Below are 19,426 nucleotides of genomic sequence, written 5' to 3'. Positions count from 1 at the left end.
TGAGTGACAATGAAGCTTGCTTTCAATGTTTCATTATAATAAAAATTTTCAAATGCACAAAAAAAGTTTAAAAAAGTGTGTTATGAATGTGTGTTTATCCACCACATAGATTCTACAAAATTTATGAAATTCTACAACTTCATCCACTAACAAGACATCATAATATTGAAATGTGCAAGAGACCAGAACAGACTCTTCATAAGAAAAGATAGACAATAAGCACATAAAATGGTGGTTAATCTATTTAGTAAACACAGGAATACAAATTTAAGATATTACAACTTAAGATACTCATACTTAAGTATCTTAAGTATTAAGATACTACAACATGGAGGGAGGGCTTTATGAACAAGGAGATTCTTATTTGCATGGCATTGTTATTTGCAAGTCTGAAATAAGTTGAGTGACTCCCTGTCCAAGTTTTTTGTTTCTTTCTAGTTCACAAACAGTAAGCATATGGAAAGCTGAATCCAGCAAGAAGCTGATCACTATTGGAAACAAACTATCTAGAGAATGCAAACTTATTTTTGATAGTCTAAATCACATTTAACATATTTATAATGTTTTAAAACTATGAAGAGCATTCATATGTGTTTCAGAGGGTTATAAAATATTGAAAGCATAACTAAGTAAATAAATTATATTTCTGTTAGCAAGAGTATTATTGCTATTTTTATATATACTCTCAGTTTTGTGTATGTCTACATGAACATAGACGTGTGTATGCCTGTGTGTATGTGTGTCCAACAGTCTTCCAATTCTGGTTTTATTCCGAATTAGTTTGATATATTGGGACATTTGTTATGTATAGATAATTTGAGTTTTAAAATCAGAATACAGAACTGCTTTTGGCCAAGATGAAGTAGGAACCAGATTTATACACCTACCCGAAAAAACTAAAAAATATCTGCACAAAATAGATGAGACAAAACTTGACAAATGATTGGAATTAGGCAACAAAGGATGGTGATTTCTGATAAAAAAAAAAAAATGAGGCAAGTAAGTAAGTCCTACAACTTAGTTCCTGGAGAGACTGCAGACCATCGTGCACAGTGGGGACCCTGTCTTCTTCTGTTGAGAAGATGGAGCTGGGAGATCAGGGGGGCCATGGTGGCCAGATAGCTCTCATAGGGTTGGGGACCGTTCTTGTTCCCAATGGTCAGAATAGAAAATCTCCTAATTCATTGTGCATTGTTAAGAGTACTTAGAAGGATTTTGCCTTAGGACTGAAGAAATACTGACCGTAGATTATAAACACTGCTCTCATCTCACCTAACAAAGCTTAAATCAATACTCAAAAGGATCTTTGTTGCTATTTTTGTAGTTCAGTTGCTAAGTCATGTCCGACTGTTTGCTGTTTTCAAATAACTTAACTATGTCCCAGTTAGCTTTTACAGGAATCACTTCAACTGTTATTAAAGGGGATTAAGCTATACAGTATTAATAGATGGTATTTGCTTCCTCTTGTCACAGAAATAAATTACCAATATTGTCATGACTTAGCACAAATTTATTTTCTGACAGTTTTAGAGGTATAGCAGTTTTGAGAAAAAAAAATCAGAAATATTTATAAAATGTTAAATTATCCTCACTCTTTCCACATTAACCCAACTTCTATATTAGTATGCATGAAAATGAAAGTTGCTCAGTTGTGTTCAACTCTTTGTGACCCCATGGCCTATACATTCCATGGGATTCTCCAGGCCAGAATACTGGAGTGGGTAGCCTTTCCCTTCTCCAGGGGATCTTCCCAACCCAGGGATCAAACCCAGGGCTCCCACACTGCAGGTGGATTCTTTACCAGCTGAGCCACCAGGGAAGCCCAAGAATATTGGAGTGGGTAGCCTATCCCTTCTCCAGGGGATATTCCCGACCCAGGAATCAAACCAAGGTCTCCTGCCTTGCAGGTGGATTCTTTACCGACTGAGCTATGAGGGAAACCCATTAGTATGTATATCTTATAAGAAAATGTCCACATTTACTCAAGAATTCTAAGATTCTAATTTCATTTTATTTATCATACAACAAAAGCAAAGCAACTTAGGGATGTTTAATTACGATGCATACATACCTCACCATTCCAAGAGGTAGTTTCAAAAGTGATGTGGAGCTATATATGCTGTCATGGGAAGATCCTGCATCTTTTTAATTCAAAGGCTAGTGGCACATCAATATGTGCATCATAATCTATGTATGTCAAGTCAAATCAATATATTTTATAGGATGGAAAATGCATATCTATGAAACAGCCCATAGTCTGCTTTAAAGCAACTCACACTACATTTTTAGTTGTGGTGACCTCTGAGTAGGAGGCTAAATCATGGAAAAAACTTTGTAAAGGGGATTCTGCGATTTTTCTGTAGTTTTAGAAATTTTTGCAGTAGGAACATATACACTACTACCTTTACAATTAAAATATTTATATAAACCTAACAACAGAAATAGTAGCTGTGTCTGTTAAAGTTACTGCAACCTGATGAAACAGGCAAACCTTGACGTTTGAAAGACTAACACAAGAACAGTGCGTTTTTGTGCAGGTAAATTTTCATGTGGTTTAGCAGGGGCCCTCAGCTCTAGGGGGACCCAGGGATGCAGGCTGCTTCTGTCTTGTCGTTTCAGCACCTCAACACTGGATCACCATGTTTGCTGGTGAATCGAGGGAGAGAGTGTGGAACCGGCATCCTGCTTCTCAAGTGCCTCCAGGTGACAGTAAACACCTGCTTGTGTCTCAGTGGCCAAGGGTTGTCACGACCCCTCTTAACTACAAGCAGATTGGCAGCATAGTGTCCCTCATGTCCAGAAAGGTGAGCAAGACAAGATGTGGATGGGCACTGGAGCCCCTCGCATGTACCATTACAAAGTAGATGCTCAAGAAAAAGCAATTATTATGATTTGCTGAGACCAAAACCATCTTCAATGCTTGGAGGAGTTTCTGAGGTCAGATCTGCCTTGAAATGCTCTGCAATTTTCAAGCATCTACTATATGACAGATGCTTTCAAATACAGGATCACATCTAATTGTTAAATGGTTCTGTAAATCTCAGCAGGGAGAATTCACTTTCTTCATTCAGTGGCCCCTTTCTGCACTTTTCTTTGCAACAACCTCTATAATCTCATAAAACTGAAAATGCACTTCTTCCTCTTAATGCAAGCTCACACTTCTAACCCTCTGAGTCTCTGCTCACCTTCCACGTGACTAAACTTGCCTGAGTACCTGGATAGGTGCCATGAGGCACATTGAAAGCTGGTACTTTCCTGGTGGTATGTATTGCAAGAGACAGTGGGAGGATGGGTAATTATTCTATTTTTCATCAGAGCTGACATGTCTTCCAAGGAACCATCTTTATCTCCTAGGAAACTCCAGGGATTTAGGAATTCAGCTTTAGATGTTTGTTCCACAATCACTTCTGTCATCTTTCCTCATCTACAACTGAGAGAGTCTCTGGTTTCTTAGCACTTACATAAGTTAAGTATTTGATCAGCAGTGAATTTAAAATCACTGCAGATGGTGACTGCAGTCATGAAATTAAAAGACGCTTACTCCTTGGAAGGAAAGTTATGACCAACCTAGATAGCATATTCAAAAGCAGAGACATTACTTTGCCAACAAAGTCAAGGCTATGGTTTTTCCAGTGGTTGTGAATGGATGTGAGAGTTGGACTGTGAAGAAAGCTGAGTGCCGAAGAATTGATGCTTTTGAACTGTGGTGTTGGAGAAGACTCTTGAGAGTCCCTTGGACTGCAAGGAGATCCAACCAGTCCATTCTAAAGGAGATCAGTCCTGGGTATTCTTTGGAAGGAATGATGCTAAAGCTGAAACTCCAATACTTTGGCCACCTCATGTGAAGAGTTGACTCATTGGAAAAGACTCTGATGCTGGGAGGGATTGGGGGCAGGAGGAGAAGGGGATGACAGAGGATGAGATGGCTGGATGGCATCATCGACTCAATGGACATGAGTTTGAGTGAACTCCGGGAGTTGGTGATGGACATGGAGGCCTGGCGTGCTGCAATTTATGGGGTCGCAAAGAGTCGGACATGACTGAGCGACTGAACTGAACTGAATTTAAGATAAGACACCTCATTGAAATCCTATTTAAAATATCATGGTGGTTTCAATAACCCTCTAACTTTAAGGTTATATTCCAGGAACCAATAGATGATGTGCCAAATTAGACGGCACTTACCACCCCATTTAGAAAACACTTGGAGACTGTGTTAGAGATACCAGGGCTGGTGACCAGGTGTCTTAAAGCAGCTGTCCCCAGGTGAATTCTTACATCAATGGGGCTGTTGATATCATAGGCCTTCTAGGGTGAGTCATGGGACAGCCAGAGGACTAATGCTTTATGTTGGGGGAAGGTAGGTGATTCTGGGCTTCCAATGGAGACCAATGACGAGCTGGTTAGTAGGCTAGGTTTGAGAGTTAGACAGGAGAGCATACAGAGGACCAGGGAAAGGGTGCTATAATTTGGGAAAGTTCTGGGTCTGAAAAAAATGCTAGCACCCAGGCAGAGTCAGTTCTCAAGGAACTCTGGGACTCAAGTGGGTGGACCCTAGGTTAATAAAGTCCATAGACAGTACTCAAATTGCATTTAAATCTCATTTTCATCTTTCTTCTTTAGGCCTGCTTTTAGTACCTTAGACACAACATCCTCCTTGTCACCTCAGAGACATTGTGTAGTAGAGAGAACAGAATTGAATTACAAGTCAGAAGGTCGGCCACAGGCTGGGGTAGGTGGGAACAGCATGGGCTCAAGAGGAATTCAGGCCAGGGTCTAGTCCCTATCCTGTCTCCTAGTAACACGTGATGCTGGGAAGATGCCCAAGTCCCACAGTATTGGCTTCATCATCTGTGAAGCAAGTGGGCTCGATGAGCTCTGTTTTGTAGGGCTTCAGGGATGTGGGCAATGTATGTAAGGCATCTCACACAGTGCCTATCATATCTTGGAACTTTGATGACTGGCAGTCACTTCTAGTATTCTTTTGCCCACAAACCATACTACCCCCTCTTCTGAGAACCTTGTTTGCTTTTTATTTTTCAGATCTCAGAGAATATGCAAAGCAATAGGATGAAGAATAACAAATCAGCCAACAATATTGCTTTGTAAATAAAACTCAGTACAGTTGCCCTCCTAGAAGATGCTATTTAATTTGGGGTGGGGGGGGTCTCCCTCAGCTGGATGCTACTCACAGCTCCTAGAATTTGAGTCAAAGACCAACTCCATTCCTCCCTCCCAGCTGCTTTTCCATCCAAACGATGTCTTTCATTCATTCTACCCCACCAAAGATCTAGCTCTTGCTTAGAGCTGTCCAAATGACACTCAAGATCATCTAATTAAAATGTTTTTTAAATAGTGTGTTCTGGCTTTCCACGGCCAGAGAAAAGAGTGTCCCTTGAGAGGCTTCTGGGCACCACTTCAAAGTCATATCACTGTATTTCTCAGGAAATTCTTACAGATGATGAGTATAAAGCGTCTAGTCTATGTACTGTACTCCACAGTACTGAGACACGCATGCAGGGCTTCTTCCCTACCTGCTCCAGGAGGAGATTCTTCTTTGGTTTTTCAATGACCCAAAGGTAACTGCTAAGTGCAGTTTTCTATTCCAGGCTTTCCTCTTACCTCGAAGACACACCGTGAGTCTGGTCACGGCCACCACCCAGCTTCATCATCCCTAGCTCCTCCAGAACTGAAGTTTCCCAAAGCTCCAAACTGCCCTGACTCGGGGCACTTACTGTTATCCATAGTCCTCACCTCCTCTTCCTTTTTACTGGTTATTTAGTATCAGGTGGGCCAAAAAGGTAGTTTGGGTTTTTCCATGCTGGCTTATGGGAAAATCTATACGACCTTTTGAAAGTGAAAGTCGCTCAGTCATATCCGACTCTTTGCAACCCCATGGGCTGTACAATACGACCTTTTAGGCTAACTCAATATTTAGACCTTAACCCTTAGAAAGTATTTAAAGAATAGCTCATTATCTTCCTGATGTGACTGTTGCTCCTGGACTCTACAATTTTATAGCTAGGGGGTGTATCACCCTTATCTTGGTGCCCCCCTACTTCTACAGGGCCTTTAAAAGAGTCAATCTCTAATTAATGATTGGGGAATAACAGAGCCAGTGAACAGGGGATCTTGTTTATTTAGATTTAATACTGTATACATTCTTGAATAAGCAAAGCATATCCAGGTACATATCTTTTAATGTTACAGAAGAACACAAGAAAAGGGATAACAGAAGACAAAAATTAACTATTTTTCACTTTTCTATTTCTCTATTTTCACATTTCCAAGGAAAGTAATTTTCCAATGCCATGTTTTCTTATTCCAGATCACAAAATATAATGAAAAGTTTCCCAATTTGTTACACAAAATAGCAAAATGCAGAAATTCTTAAAAGCAGCAAGAGAAAAACAACTTGGTACATTTGAAGGAGACCCCACAAGAGCATCAGCAGACTTTTCAGCCAAAATTTTGCAGCCAGAAGAGAGGGGCACGATATATTCAAACGGCTAAAAGAAAAAACTTCCAACCAACAATATGCTCGTTACCCTACAAAGTTATCATTCAGAAAAGGATAGATAAAAAATGCTCCAAACAAGTAAAACCTAAAGGAGTTCACCATCACTTATACAGACTTATGACAATAACTGTAGCTACAAAATAGGTAAAATGTTCACTTCTTAAACTGGATAAACAGCAATACATTTTTGATGAATGTCATTTGTAAACTTAGAACTTGAAGTTAATTAAGCCTTTTGTTAATAGGAACAGCATTTGAAAAGTACCAAAAATAAAAAATTTAAAAAAAAAAACAAAACAATCTCCAAATCACCCTTACCCAGCAGGAACACAAAGATATAATATATTCAATACTCCCAAGGCCCATCTTGCCTCTCCACTACTTAGATAAGGGACTGTTCTCGTCAAACAGAATGAAATATTTGCCTCCACTTCAGTTGGGGCAAGAGAAGCTGTTGGATGTGGCCCTGGAATAGACCCTGGTCCTGGCACAAGTCCCATCCCTGGCCCTGGCCCTGGCCCTGGCCCTGGCCCTGGCCTTGGCCCTGGCTACAACTGTGGCTTGGGGTCCCGTTTTTTCACTTCGCAAAGCTTCTTCATACAAGCTAGGAAAGGCACTGGGGGTGGTATCATGGACTTTGGCCAAAAACTCTAAGACTTTCATCTTAGTGGTCTCTGCATACGTCCGGGGACCCCACAGGAACTCGTAGCAGGCAGGATCACTATTGGGCACCTGCCGGTATTCCAGGTACCCTTGCTGCACCCACACTTGGGTCAGCAGCTCCCTGGGGTCCCCATAGATGGAATGGTTCATACCAGCATACAGCCCCATGATACCCAGCATTTCCCAGATCTTTTCCTCAGAGGTACAGTTGCCATCTATGAAGATTATACTCAAGGTATTTACAAGGAGGCCAGCCATGGGCATGCTCTCCTCATCACCACGCAATGAATCATTGTAGGTGAGACCCAAGGTGTTGACCAAGACATAGACGAGACCTGTGGGGTCCAACGCCTTCACATCAATACCAAAGACCAGAGTCATACAGTCAGTGGCTTGGCTGAGGATCATAGGGAAGAGGTCTTGGTAATCTTTGATAACGCTAAGCATTTCTGCCTTTGTGGCCACCTCCTTTCTGTGATATGTGAGGAGCAGGAATTTCAACAGATCCCCCACCTTATCATTTATTGCATCTCTGAGCAAGTACCCACCATCTGGCTGGGCCTGCGAAGTGCTTGGCCTCTTTCTTTTTGTACTGCCAGATTCCTGATCTGATATGATTGATGGAGTGGTTGCTAGGGCAGTGGGTAAGGTCCAAACTCTCTGAGAAGCCTGGGAAGGACTTGGTGTCCCAGCAGTACCAGGAACCTCAATTATGGTGCCTTGGGTCACAAAACAGGAGGAGGAGGTGGGGTGGGGAGAGGAGGAGGAAGAAGAAGAAGAGGAAGAAGAGGAGGAAGAGGAAGAAGAGGAGGAAGAGGAAGAAGAGGAGGAAGAGGAAGAAGAGGAGGAAGAGGAAGAAGAGGAGGAGGAGGAAGAAGAGGAGGAGGAGAAAGAGGAGGAGGAAGAAGAAGAGGAGGAGGAAGAAGAGGAGGATGAGGAAGAATAGGTGGAAGATGAGGAAGAGGAGGAGGAGGATGAGGAGGAGGAAGAGGAGGACGAGGAAGAGGAGGATGAGGAGGAGGAGGTGTGCTCCCTCTCCTCCTCACATTCAGGAACTTCTGCACTCCGAAGTCCCCATTTCTCGCTCTGGGACTGAAAGTTTTCCATAAGCATGCAGGACCAACACTTCATGTAACACAAACGCTTTGGAGGTGGAGGCATAATGACTTCTGATAGCAAGAGTACAGACAGACAGTGCAGAACTGGATCCACAGGCCTGGGGGAGAGAGGGGGTGTGAGTGGCCTGGACTGAGAAATCCACCCTGGGCAGTCTGACTCAGGCCACTGACAGGTCTCCTCTCGAGGGATGCTCTCGAGCCTCATAGAGGAGCTCCTCCTCAGTGGCCTGACCTCTGGCTACCGAAAGAGGAAGTGAGGTGGCTCCCCAGGGTGCAGGCAGCACAGTCCGAGGTTCTGGGGATGAAGGGGGAAGGGATTTGGGTCTTGTGGGGTCCTGTCTGTTCTGGGGTGGGGAGTCCCTGCCTGGTGCATTCTCAAGGCAGGCACCTCACCTCAGCTTGACTCCTCGTGCTGCCTGGACCTCCTCTGATCTGTGACCTGTAGACACGAGCTTCAGACCTGGGCTTTCACCTCCTAGTTCCTGGAGCCCCTGTGCGAGGAAACCAGGGGGCACCTTGGCTGTAAACTGTGGCACAGTGTTGGGCCCCTTGGTGCTGGTAGGAGGGTGGACTTTGTGAGGTCCTCACTCTTCTGGGATGGATGGTCCCATTTGTGCTCACGCAGGGCTCTCACCTTTTCCCTGGAAGGATGTGGGCTCTCCTCACTGCAGGCCTGAGACAAAACTCTCAAAACAGGATCCCTAGACTGAACAGAAGGAAGTTATGGGGCTTCACATCTAACTATGTCTGCCCAGGGCCTTCCCAGGGGGAAGAGCAAGGGGTGGCCGAATACTGTGGGGTCCATCTGTCCTGGGATTGGGGGGGAGGTCTGCTCAGTTCTAACCTTAATGCCTGGCAGAGCTTCCTTCTGTTTACCTCAATCCACCTTCCTTAAATGAAGTGTCTCACCTTTATGTAAGAACAAAGATGGAAATGAGAGGGCACCACATGCAGTCAAACTGCTTTAGGTCCTCCTGTGGCCAACAGAAAGGGCAGGGATAGCCGGGGTTTAGTACATTTTCGCATGAGTTCAGCCAGTCCTCTCTCAAGGTCCTCACCACTACTCTTGACAAAGCCTGAGCCTCCTACCTCTGTGCACTTGAGTACAATACCATATGCTGATACCTCACCTCAGGTGGCCATGCAGGAAGTCAGGAAACAGCACATTTGCAACCCCTCCCCCATCCCATCTGGGGCCTCTTGGGGTTGACAGTAGGGGCATGTTTTTGTGAGGTTCCCTCTTTTCTGGGGTTCAGGGTTTCCAGTCTCTCTCAGACCCCAATGCAGAAGTAAGTACAGGCCTAATGTTCTCATCCAGCCCCTGGGGCTTCCCGGGGCTGTCAGCAGGGCTGGAAATCTGTGGGGTCCCCGTCTGTTGTAGGGTACAAGTTCCCCTCAGTCTTCCCTCAGGGGTTTGACTCCTTCCCTTGACTCCTGTTAGGACACTGGAGTCTCCCCTCTCCCCACTGAGGCCTCACCCCTTTCACCACATTCCCAGTCTCTCTGAGACCTGGATGTCAGGAAATGCTGACTGTAGTCATCCCACCACAGGGCCTCCCAGAGCCCAATCTTGTCTGGAGCCCAAGTTCCCCTTAGTCCTCCCTCAGAGTCCTCATCTTGACTCCATGCAGGACCTGGGACTTTTCTTTCTGCCGACTAAGGCCCCTGTCCTTTATCCCAGGTCCCCAGTGTTTCTGAGACCTGGATGTCAGGAAAAGCTGTCTGTGCATATCCCATGCCAGGACCTCCCGAGCCCTCTCTGTTCTCAAAGGGTCTCTTCAGTCATCCCTCAGGGTCCTCACCTTGGTCCACGAAGGGTCTAGGATGCGGCCTCTGTCCACCCGAAGCCACGAACGTTGTTAAAGTAACACTTGATCTCCAAGACCTGGATGAGGAAGTCAGCATAGGCTGCCACGGGCTCATGGCGCCCCGCGCAGCTTACCAGAGCTGAGGGCAGGGGTGGGTTTCTCTGGGACACCTCACCCTCCATCCGTGTTCTGGGGCCCAGGATCCCCTCAGTCCTCCCTCAGGGGCCTCACCTTGACTCCTGTTAGGATTCTCCACTCTCCAACCGGGGACCTGCTACTTAGGCTAGATTCCCAGTGTCTCCGGGACCGGGTGGCAGGAAATGCTGCCTGTACACTTCCCACGCCAGGGCCTCTCAGAGCCTTCTCTGTGCTCACAGGGTCGCATCAAGCCCTCCCTCAGGGTCCCATCATCCCTCCCTCAGGATCCTCACCTTAGTCCACGAAGGAGTTAGGATTCTGCCTATGCCCACCCGAGGACTCGACTGATACTACAGGTCACCCCTACTCTCTAAGACCCGAATGAGGAAGTCAGCACAGGCTGCCACGGGCTCATCTCGCTCCGCGGCTCACCACGGCAGAGGGCAGGGGCGGGTTTCTCTGAGACCTGGATGAAGAAGTCAGCATAGGCTGCCACGGGCTCATGGTGCCCCACACAGCTTAACACAGCTGAGGGCAAGGGTGGGTTTCTCTGGGACACCTCACCCTCCATCCGTGTTTTGGGGCCCAGGATCCACTCAGTCCTCCCACAGGGGCCTCACCTTGACTCCTGTTAGGATTCTCCACTCTCCAACCGGGGACCTGCTACTTACGCTAGATTCCCAGTGTCTCCGGGAACGGGTGGCAGGAAATGCCGCCTGTACACTTCCCACGCCAGGGCCTCTCAGAGCCTTCTCTATTCTCACAGGGTCCCGTCAGCCCTCCCTCAGGGTCCCGTCATCCCTCCCTCAGGATCCTCACCTTAGTCCAGGACGGAGCTAGGATTCCGCCTTTGCCCACCCGAGGACGCGACTGTTACCACAGGTCACCCCTACTCTCTAAGACCCAGATGAGGAAGTCAGCACAGGCTGCCACGGGCTCATCTCGCCCTGTGGCTCACGACACCAGAGGGCAGGGGTGGGTTTCTCTGAGACCCGGATGAAGAAGTCAGCATAGGCTGCCACGGGCTCATGGTGCCCCACACAGCTTAACACAGCTGAGGGCAAGGGTGGGTTTCTCTGGGACATCTCACCCTCCATCCGTGTTTTGGGGCCCAGGATCCACTCAGTCCTCCCTCAGGGGCCTCACCTTGACTCCTGTTAGGATTCTCCACTCTCCAACCAGGGACCTGCTACTTACGCTAGATTCCCAGTGTCTCCGGGAACAGGTGGCAGGAAATGCTGCCTGTACACTTCCCACCCCAGGGCCTCTCAGAGCCTTCTCTGTTCTCACAGGGTCCCGTCAGCCCTCCCTCAGGGTCCGGTCATCCCTCCTTCAGGATTCTCACCTTAGTCCACGAAGGGGCTAGGATTCCACCTCTGCCCACCCGAGGACACGACTGTTACCACTGGTCACCCCTACTTTTCTAAGACCCGGATTAGGAAGTCAGCACAGGCTGCCACGGGCTCATCTCGCCCCGTGGCTCACTACAGCAGAGGGCAGGGGCGGGTTTCTCTGAGACCCGGATGAAGAAGTCAGCATAGGCTGCCACGGGCTCATGGCGCCCCACGCAGCTTACCAGAGCTGAGGGCAGGGGTGGGTTTCTCTTGGACATCTCACCCTCCATCCGAGTTCTGGGGCCCAGGATCCACTCAGTCCTCCCTCAGGGGCCTCACCTTGACTCCTGTTAGGATTCTCCACTCTCCAACCGGGGACCTGCTACTCAGGCTAGATTCCCAGTGTCTCCGGGACCGGGTGGCAGGAAATGCTGCCTGTACACTTCCCACGCCAGGGCCTCTCAGAGCCTTCTCTATTCTCACAGGGTCCCGTCAGCCCTCCCTCAGGGTCCTCACCGTAGTCCACGAAGGGGCTAGGTTTCCGCCTCTGCCCTCCGGAGGCCGCGACTGTTACGACAGGTCACCCCTACTCTCTAAACCCGAATGAGGAAGTCAGCACAGGCTGCCACGGGCTCATCTCATCCCGTGGCTCACCACAGCAGAGGGCAGGGGCGGGTTTCTCTGAGACCCGGATGAAGAAGTCAGCATAGGCTGCCACGGGCTCATGGCACCCCATGCAGCTTACCAGAGCTGAGGGCAGGAGTGGGTTTCTCTGGGACACCTCACCCTCCATCCCTGTTCTGGCGCCCAGGATCCCCTCAGTCCTCCCTCAGGGGCCTCACCTTGACTCCTGTTAGGATTCTCCACTCTCCAACCGGGGACCTGCTACTTAGGCGAGATTCCCAGTCTCGCCAGGACCGGGTGGCTGGAAATGCTGCCTGTACACTTCCCACGCCAGGGCCTCTCAGAGCCTTGTCTATTCTCACAGGGTCCCGTCAGCCCTCCCTCAGGGTCCCGTCAGCCCTCCCTCAGGATCCTCACCTTAGTCCACCAACGAGCTAGGATTCCGCCTCTGCCCACCCGAGGAGCGACTGTTACCACAGGTCACCCCTACTCTCTAAGACCCAGATGAGGAAGTCAGCACAGGCTGCCATGGGCTCATCTCGCTCCGCGGCTCACCACAGCAGAGGGCAGGGGCGGGTTTCTCTGAGACCCGGATGAAGAAGTCAGCATAGGCTGCCACGGGCTCATGGCGCCCCACGCATCTTACCAGAGCTGAGGGCAGGGGTTGGTTTCTCTGGGACACCTCACCCTCCATCCGTGTTCTGGGGCCCAGGATCCCCTCAGTCCTCCCTCAGGGGCCTCACCTTGACTCCTGTTAGGATTCTCCACTCTCCAACCGGGGACCTGCTACTTAGGCGAGATTCCCAGTGTCTCAGGAAATGGGTGGCAGGAAATACTGCCTGTACACTTCCCACGCCAGGGCCTCTCAGAGCCTTGTCTATTCTCACAGGGTCCCGTCAGCCCTCCCTCAGGGTCCCGTCAGCCCTCCCTCAGGATCCTCACCGTAGTCCACGAAGGTGCTAGGATTCCGCCTCTGCCCACCCGAGGACGCGACTGTTACCACAGGTCACCCCTACTCTCTAAGACCCAGATGAGGAAGTCAGCACAGGCTGCCATGGGCTCATCTCGCTCCGCGGCTCACCACAGCAGAGGGCAGGGGCGGGTTTCTCTGAGACCCGGATGAAGAAGTCAGCATAGGCTGCCACGGGCTCATGGCACCCCACGCAGCTTACCAGAGCTGAGGGCAGGGGTTGGTTTCTCTGGGACACCTCACCCTCCATCCGTGTTCTGGGGCCCAGGATCCCCTCAGTCCTCCCTCAGGGGCCTCACCTTGACTCCTGTTAGGATTCTCCACTCTCCAACCGGGGACCTGCTACTTAGGCGAGATTCCCAGTGTCTCAGGAAATGGGTGGCAGGAAATACTGCCTGTACACTTCCCACGCCAGGGCCTCTCAGAGCCTTGTCTATTCTCACAGGGTCCCGTCAGCCCTCCCTCAGGGTCCCGTCAGCCCTCCCTCAGGATCCTCACCGTAGTCCACGAAGGTGCTAGGATTCCGCCTCTGCCCACCCGAGGACGCGACTGTTACCACAGGTCACCCCTACTCTCTAAGACCCAGATGAGGAAGTCAGCACAGGCTGCCACGGGCTCATCTCGCCCCGTGGCTCACCACAGCAGAGGGCAGGGGTGGGTTTCTCTGAGACCCGGATGAAGAAGTCAGCATAGGCTGCCACGGGCTCATGGTATCCCGCACAGCTTAACACAGCTGAGGGCAAGGGTGGGTTTTTCTGGGACACCTCACCCTCCATCCGTGTTCTGGGGCCCAGGATCCACTCAGTCCTCCCTCAGGGGCCTCACCTTGAATCCTGTTAGGATTCTCCACTCTCCAACCAGGGACCTGCTACTTAGGCGAGATTCCCAGTGTCTCCGGAAATGGGTGGCAGGAAATACTGCCTGTACACTTCCCACGCCAGGGCCTCTCAGAGCCTTCTCTATTCTCACAGCGTCCCGTCAGCCCTCCCTCAGGGTCCCGTCATCCCTCCCTCAGGATCCTCACCTTAGTCCACGAAGGAGCTAGGATTTTGCCTCTGCCCACCCGAGGACGCGACTGTTACCACAGGTCACCCCTACTCTCTAAGACCCGGATGAGGAAGTCAGCACAGGCTGCCACGGGCTCATCTCGCCCTTTGGCTCACGACACCAGAGGGCAGGGGTGGGTTTCTCTGAGACCCGGATGAAGAAGTCAGCATAGGCTGCCACGGGCTCATGGCGCCCCGCACAGCTTAACACAGCTGAAGGCAAGGGTGGGTTTCTCTGGGACACCTCACCCTCCATCCGTGTTCTGGGGCCCAGGATCCACTCAGTCCTCCCTCAGGGGCCTCACCTTGACTCCTGTTAGGATTCTCCACTCTCCAACCGGGGACCTAATACTTAGGCTAGATTCCCAGTGTCTCCGAGACCGGGTGGCAGGAAATGCTGCCTGTGCACATCCCACACCAGGGCCTCTCAGAGTCTTCTCTGTTCTCGCAGGTTCCCTTGAGTGCGTCCTCAGAGTCTTCACCTTGATTTCAGGCGAAACCCGGGATTCTCCCTTATGCCGACCTTTCCCCCCCCCCACCCCTTTCACCAAGTCCCCAGTTTTTCTGAGACCCAGATGTCAGGAAATGCTACATGGTGTCATCCTGCCTTAAAGCATCCCAGGGATCACCTCTGTTCTGGGGTCCAAGTTCTCTCAGTCCTCTCTCAGGGTCCTCACCTTTACTCCTAGGAGAACCTGAGATTCTCCCATCCGCCCACCTACATCCCTGCCCCTTTCACTGAATCCTCAGTCTCTCTGAGACTGGTATGTCAAACATTCAGAACATGCCTCCTGTGCTCATCCAGTTCCAGGTCCTTGCAGGGCTGACAACAAGGGTAGGAATCTGGGGTGGGGGTGGTCCCTTCTGTTTGAGGTCCAGGATCCCCTCAGTCCTCCCTCAGTCCTCACCTTGACTCCCAGCAAGACCTGGGATTCTCTTATCTGCCCCTCTGAGCCACCACCCCTTATACCAGGTCCCCAGTCTTTCTGAGACTCGGATGTCAGAAAGTGCTACAAGTGGTCATCCCACCCCAAGGTCTCACAGGACCAACTCTGTTCTGGGGTCCAGGATTCCCTCAGGGCTCTCCTTCAGGGTCCTTATTTACTTTCATATCTGTCAAGTCCTGGGACTCCTACCTTTGCGGATTTCAGCAGAGCTTTGACTTCCTGCCCTTTGTGGACCTGAGCCTGAAGCATTCAGACTAAGACTCTGAATCTCCAAGTTCCCTGAGGAGGTGGTGGGCAAGGAAGAGTGCAGTTTCCTACATGCAAACATCCAGCACAATATCTGGCAGGTTAATATCTGCCTTATTCACCTTACCCTGTTAAAACTCATCTGGGTACTATGACTTGTGAGGTGCACTGACCTCCCTCTCAGATTTGAAACAAAACTAAGATGCCCAGTTGGGAAAATATGTATACTAAAAACAGACTTGAGGCAGTGATTTCAATCTGGAAAGTGGAAAAGTGAGGAGAGCTATATGGGTCCTCAGAAAAGGAAGTGGGATGGAAAGTTTCTTTGGTGATAGCCAATAAGTGAGTGGTTTTCAAGGTATGTAAGATAAATCTTCAGAAGGGAAGTGAGATGATTCACATCTTTAAGGAACCTTAAATACATCCATTTTACCTTGTAGGGATTTTATGTAAGAACATAAAAAAATCAGTTCATGGTAAAGGGTGAGAGATAACACTGAACCACTGAAATGGATGGTAAGGCCTGTTCTCTGACATGTGACCACCAGAATTGAATGTGGGATGGTAGGAAGCAGTGGTCAGTTTGCGAAGGTTCTTTAGAGGTACTAAAGAAGTGCCCCCTTTCTCTAGCCAAAGTATCTTGGCCTTTTCACTTCTTCCCGCAAGCCCCCATGGATATGTCAGGATGGGTCTTTGTCGTATCTAAGATTCTTCCCCAGGGCTACCCTTTATCAAACAAACGTAAAGAGTGTGGCCTTTATTATCCTGGGGAGTGGTGTATACAGGCCGGTCAGGAGGCCTGAAGTAGACTGCTAGGAGATTTTGACACAGGGAAAGTGACCAGGAAACCACAATTCCTTAGCATAGGTATGAAATAACTGATCCCAAGCATCAAAAGGAGGAAGAAGATGCTCTGTCAATACAAGTCTAGAAGCAGGGTCAAGGTGAGATGACCACACCCAAGATCCTCCTCCTCTACACCTCTCCAAGACCTCTACCCTGTTCTTGCCTGCCAGAGCCATCCTTAGCCCACACCCCTTCTCATGAAACCTTAGTTCCCATTAATTCTCCAACAATTACCCCAAACCAATGTCCATCTGTGCTCACACTGTTGTCCCTTCAGGTTCCCAAGACAACTACAGAGGTCAAAAAACACCTTCAGGGAATTTGCAGAAAAAAGCCTCTCAAAAAACTCTTACCTAAGAAAGCTAGAAGACCAACATCATGGAACAAGTATCACTGGAGAAAAGAGGAACTGAATCAAAATTAGCCAGTGCAGGACCAAGAGAGTGTGGAGAAATCCACCACTTCAAGAGATGACATGGGCAACAAGTAACTTCAGAGAAATGCTAGAGACTTCAGAACACTTTGCAAAGTCTCTGTGGTCTGACCATTATTGTTGTTGAGTTGCTAAGTCAAGTCCAACTCTTTGCAAACCCATGGACTACAGCACTCCAGTCTTCCCTATACTTAACCATCTCCTGGAGCTTGTTCAGTCTCATGTCTGTTGTGTTTGTGATGACATCCAACCATCTCATCCTCTGTCATCCTCTTCTTATCTTGCTTTCAATCTTTCCCAGCATCAGGTTCTTTTACAACGAGTCAGTTCTTTGCATCAGGTGGCCAAAGTATTGGAGCTTCAGCATTAGTCCTTCCAAAGAATATTCAGGGTTGATTTCCTTTAGAATTGACTGGTTTGATCTCCTTGCAGTCTAAGGGACTCTTGAGTCTTCTCCAACACCACAGTTCAAAAGCATCAATTTTTTGACACTCAGCCATCTTTATGGTCCAGCCCACACATCCATACCTGACTACTGGAAAAACTATGGCTTCAACTATATGGACCTTTGTCAGCAAAGTGATCTCTCTGTTTTTAATGTGTTGTCTAGGTTTGTCATAGCTTTTCTTTCAAGGAACAAGTGTCTTTCAATTTCATGACTGCAGTCAATGTCCCCAGTGATTTTGGAGCTCAAGGAAATAAAATCTGTCACTGTTTCCACTTTTTCCCCATCTGTTTGACATGAAATGATGGGAACAGATATCGTGATTTTAGCTTTTTGAATATTGAGTTTTAAGCCAGCTTTTTCACTCTCCTCTTTCACCCTCATTAAGTGAAGAGGCTCTCTAGTTCCTCTTCACTTTCTGCCATTAGAGTGGTATCATCTGCATATCTGAGGTTGTTGATATTTCTCCCAACAATCTTGACTCCTGCTTGTGCTTCATCCAGCCCAGCATTTCTCATGATGTAATCTGGATATAAATTAAACAAACAGGGTGATGATATATAGCCTTGTCATATTTTTTTCCCATTTGGAACCAGTCCATTATTCCATGTTCAGATCTAACTGTTGCTTCTCATCCTGCATACAGGTTTCTCAGGAGACAGGTAAGGAGGCCTGGTATTCCCATCTCCTTAAGAATTTTCCACAGTTTGTTATTATCCACACAGTCCAGGACTTTGGCATAGTCAATGAAGCAGAAATACATTTTTTTCCTGGAATTTCCTTGCTTTCTCTACGATCCAACAAATATTGGCAATTTGATCTCTGGTTCCTCTGCCTTTTCTAAATCCAGCTTGTACAATCTGGAAGTTGTTGATTCATGTACTGTTGAAACTTAGCTTGAAGGATTTTGAGCATTACCTACTAGCATGTGAAATGAGCACAATTTTGTGGTAGTCTGAACAATCTTTTGCATTGCTCTTTTTTGAGATTGGAATGAAAACTGATGTTTTCCAGTCCTGTGGCCATTGCTGGGCTTTTGAAATGTATTGGCATATTGAGTGCAACACTTTCACAGTATCATCTTTTAGGATTTGAAGTAGTTCAGCTGGAATTCCTTCACCTCCACTAGCTTTGCTCATAGTAAGACTTACTAAGACCCACTTAACTTCACACTCCAGGATGTCTGACTCTAGGTGAGTGACCACACCATTGTGGTTATCCGGGTCATTAAGACCTTTTTTGTATTGTTCTTCTGTGTATTCTTACCACCTCTTCTTAATCTTTTCTGCTTCTGTTAAGTCCTTACCATTTAACTCCTTTATTGTGCCCATATTTGCATTAAATGTCCCCTTGGTTTCTCTAATTTTCTTGAAGAGATCTCTAGTCTTTCCCATTCTGTTGTTTTCCTCTATTTCTTTACACTGTTCACTTAAGAAGGCTTTCTTATCTCTCCTTGCTATTTCCTGGAACACTACATTCAGATGCATATATCTTTTCCTTTTTCCTTTGACTTTTCTTTCTCTTCCTTTCTCAGTTACTTGTAAAGTCTCCTCAGACAACCACTTTGCCTTCTTCTATTTCTTTTCTTGGGGATGTTTTGGTCACGACCTCCTATACAATGTTATGAACCTTTGTCCATAGTTCTTCAGGCACTCTGTCTATCAGATCTAATCTCTTGAATTCATTCATCACCTCCACTGTATATTCATAGGGAATTTTATTGAGGTCATACATGAATGGCCTTTTCTTTGGTGTTAATTCTAGAAGGTCTTGTAGGTCTTCATAGAACTGTTCAGCTTCAGAGTCTTAAGAATTAGTGATTGGGTCATAGACTTGGATTTCTGTGATATCAAATGGTTTGCCTTGGAAATGAACAGAGATCATTCCGTCATATTTGAGATTGCACCCAAGTACTGCATTTTGGACTGTTTTGTTGACTATGAGGACTATTCCATTTCTTCTAAGGGATTCTTGCCCACAGTAGTAGATATAATGGTCACCTGAATTAAATAAACTCATTCAAGTCCATTTTAGTTCACTGATTCCTAAAATGTCAATGTTCACTCTTGCCATCTCCTGTTAGACCACTTCCAATTTACCTTGATTCATGGACCTAACATTCCAAGTTCCTATGCAATATTGTTCTTTACAGCATCAGACTTTACTTTTATCACCACTCACATCCACAGCCGGGTGTTATTTTTGTTTTGGCTCCATCTTTTCATTCTTTCTGGAGTTATTTCTCCAGTCTTCTCCAGTAGCATATTGGGCACCTACTGACCTGGGGA

General features: G+C 47.6%; 1 protein-coding gene across 3 annotated transcripts; it reads right to left on the bottom strand.

Annotated features, from left to right (window-relative positions):
• Positions 1-6,130: 6,130 nt before the first annotated feature.
• On the bottom strand, positions 6,131-12,173 carry LOC133242714 (melanoma-associated antigen 10-like). Of its 3 annotated transcripts, XM_061408852.1 has the most exons (6): positions 10,341-12,173; positions 10,104-10,186; positions 9,211-9,275; positions 8,936-9,007; positions 8,695-8,792; positions 6,131-8,399 (listed from the first exon to the last, which is right to left on the bottom strand). In XM_061408852.1, the coding sequence occupies exon 6, from the start codon at positions 8,342-8,344 to the stop codon at positions 6,953-6,955; it is 1,392 nt and encodes a 463-aa protein (XP_061264836.1). In that variant the 5' UTR covers positions 8,345-8,399; positions 8,695-8,792; positions 8,936-9,007; positions 9,211-9,275; positions 10,104-10,186; positions 10,341-12,173; the 3' UTR covers positions 6,131-6,952. The 3 variants fall into 3 exon arrangements, with proteins under 3 accessions (XP_061264836.1, XP_061264835.1, XP_061264837.1); XM_061408851.1 differs by having other exon boundaries at positions 10,104-12,173; XM_061408853.1 differs by lacking the exons at positions 8,936-9,007; positions 9,211-9,275 and having other exon boundaries at positions 10,104-12,173.
• Between the last annotated feature and the right edge of the window lie 7,253 nt (positions 12,174-19,426).

This window comes from Bos javanicus, chromosome X, assembly GCF_032452875.1.
Source record: "Bos javanicus breed banteng chromosome X, ARS-OSU_banteng_1.0, whole genome shotgun sequence".
Classification (NCBI taxonomy): domain Eukaryota; kingdom Metazoa; phylum Chordata; class Mammalia; order Artiodactyla; family Bovidae; genus Bos; species Bos javanicus.
The sequence above is the reverse complement of the archived record's forward strand: the minus strand, read 5'-3'. Positions and strand labels throughout refer to the sequence as shown.

Coding starts and splice junctions, on each gene's coding strand:
- LOC133242714 (XM_061408851.1), bottom strand. CDS start 8,344: ATGCCTCCACCTCCAAAGCGTTTGTGTTACATGAAGTGTTGGTCCTGC.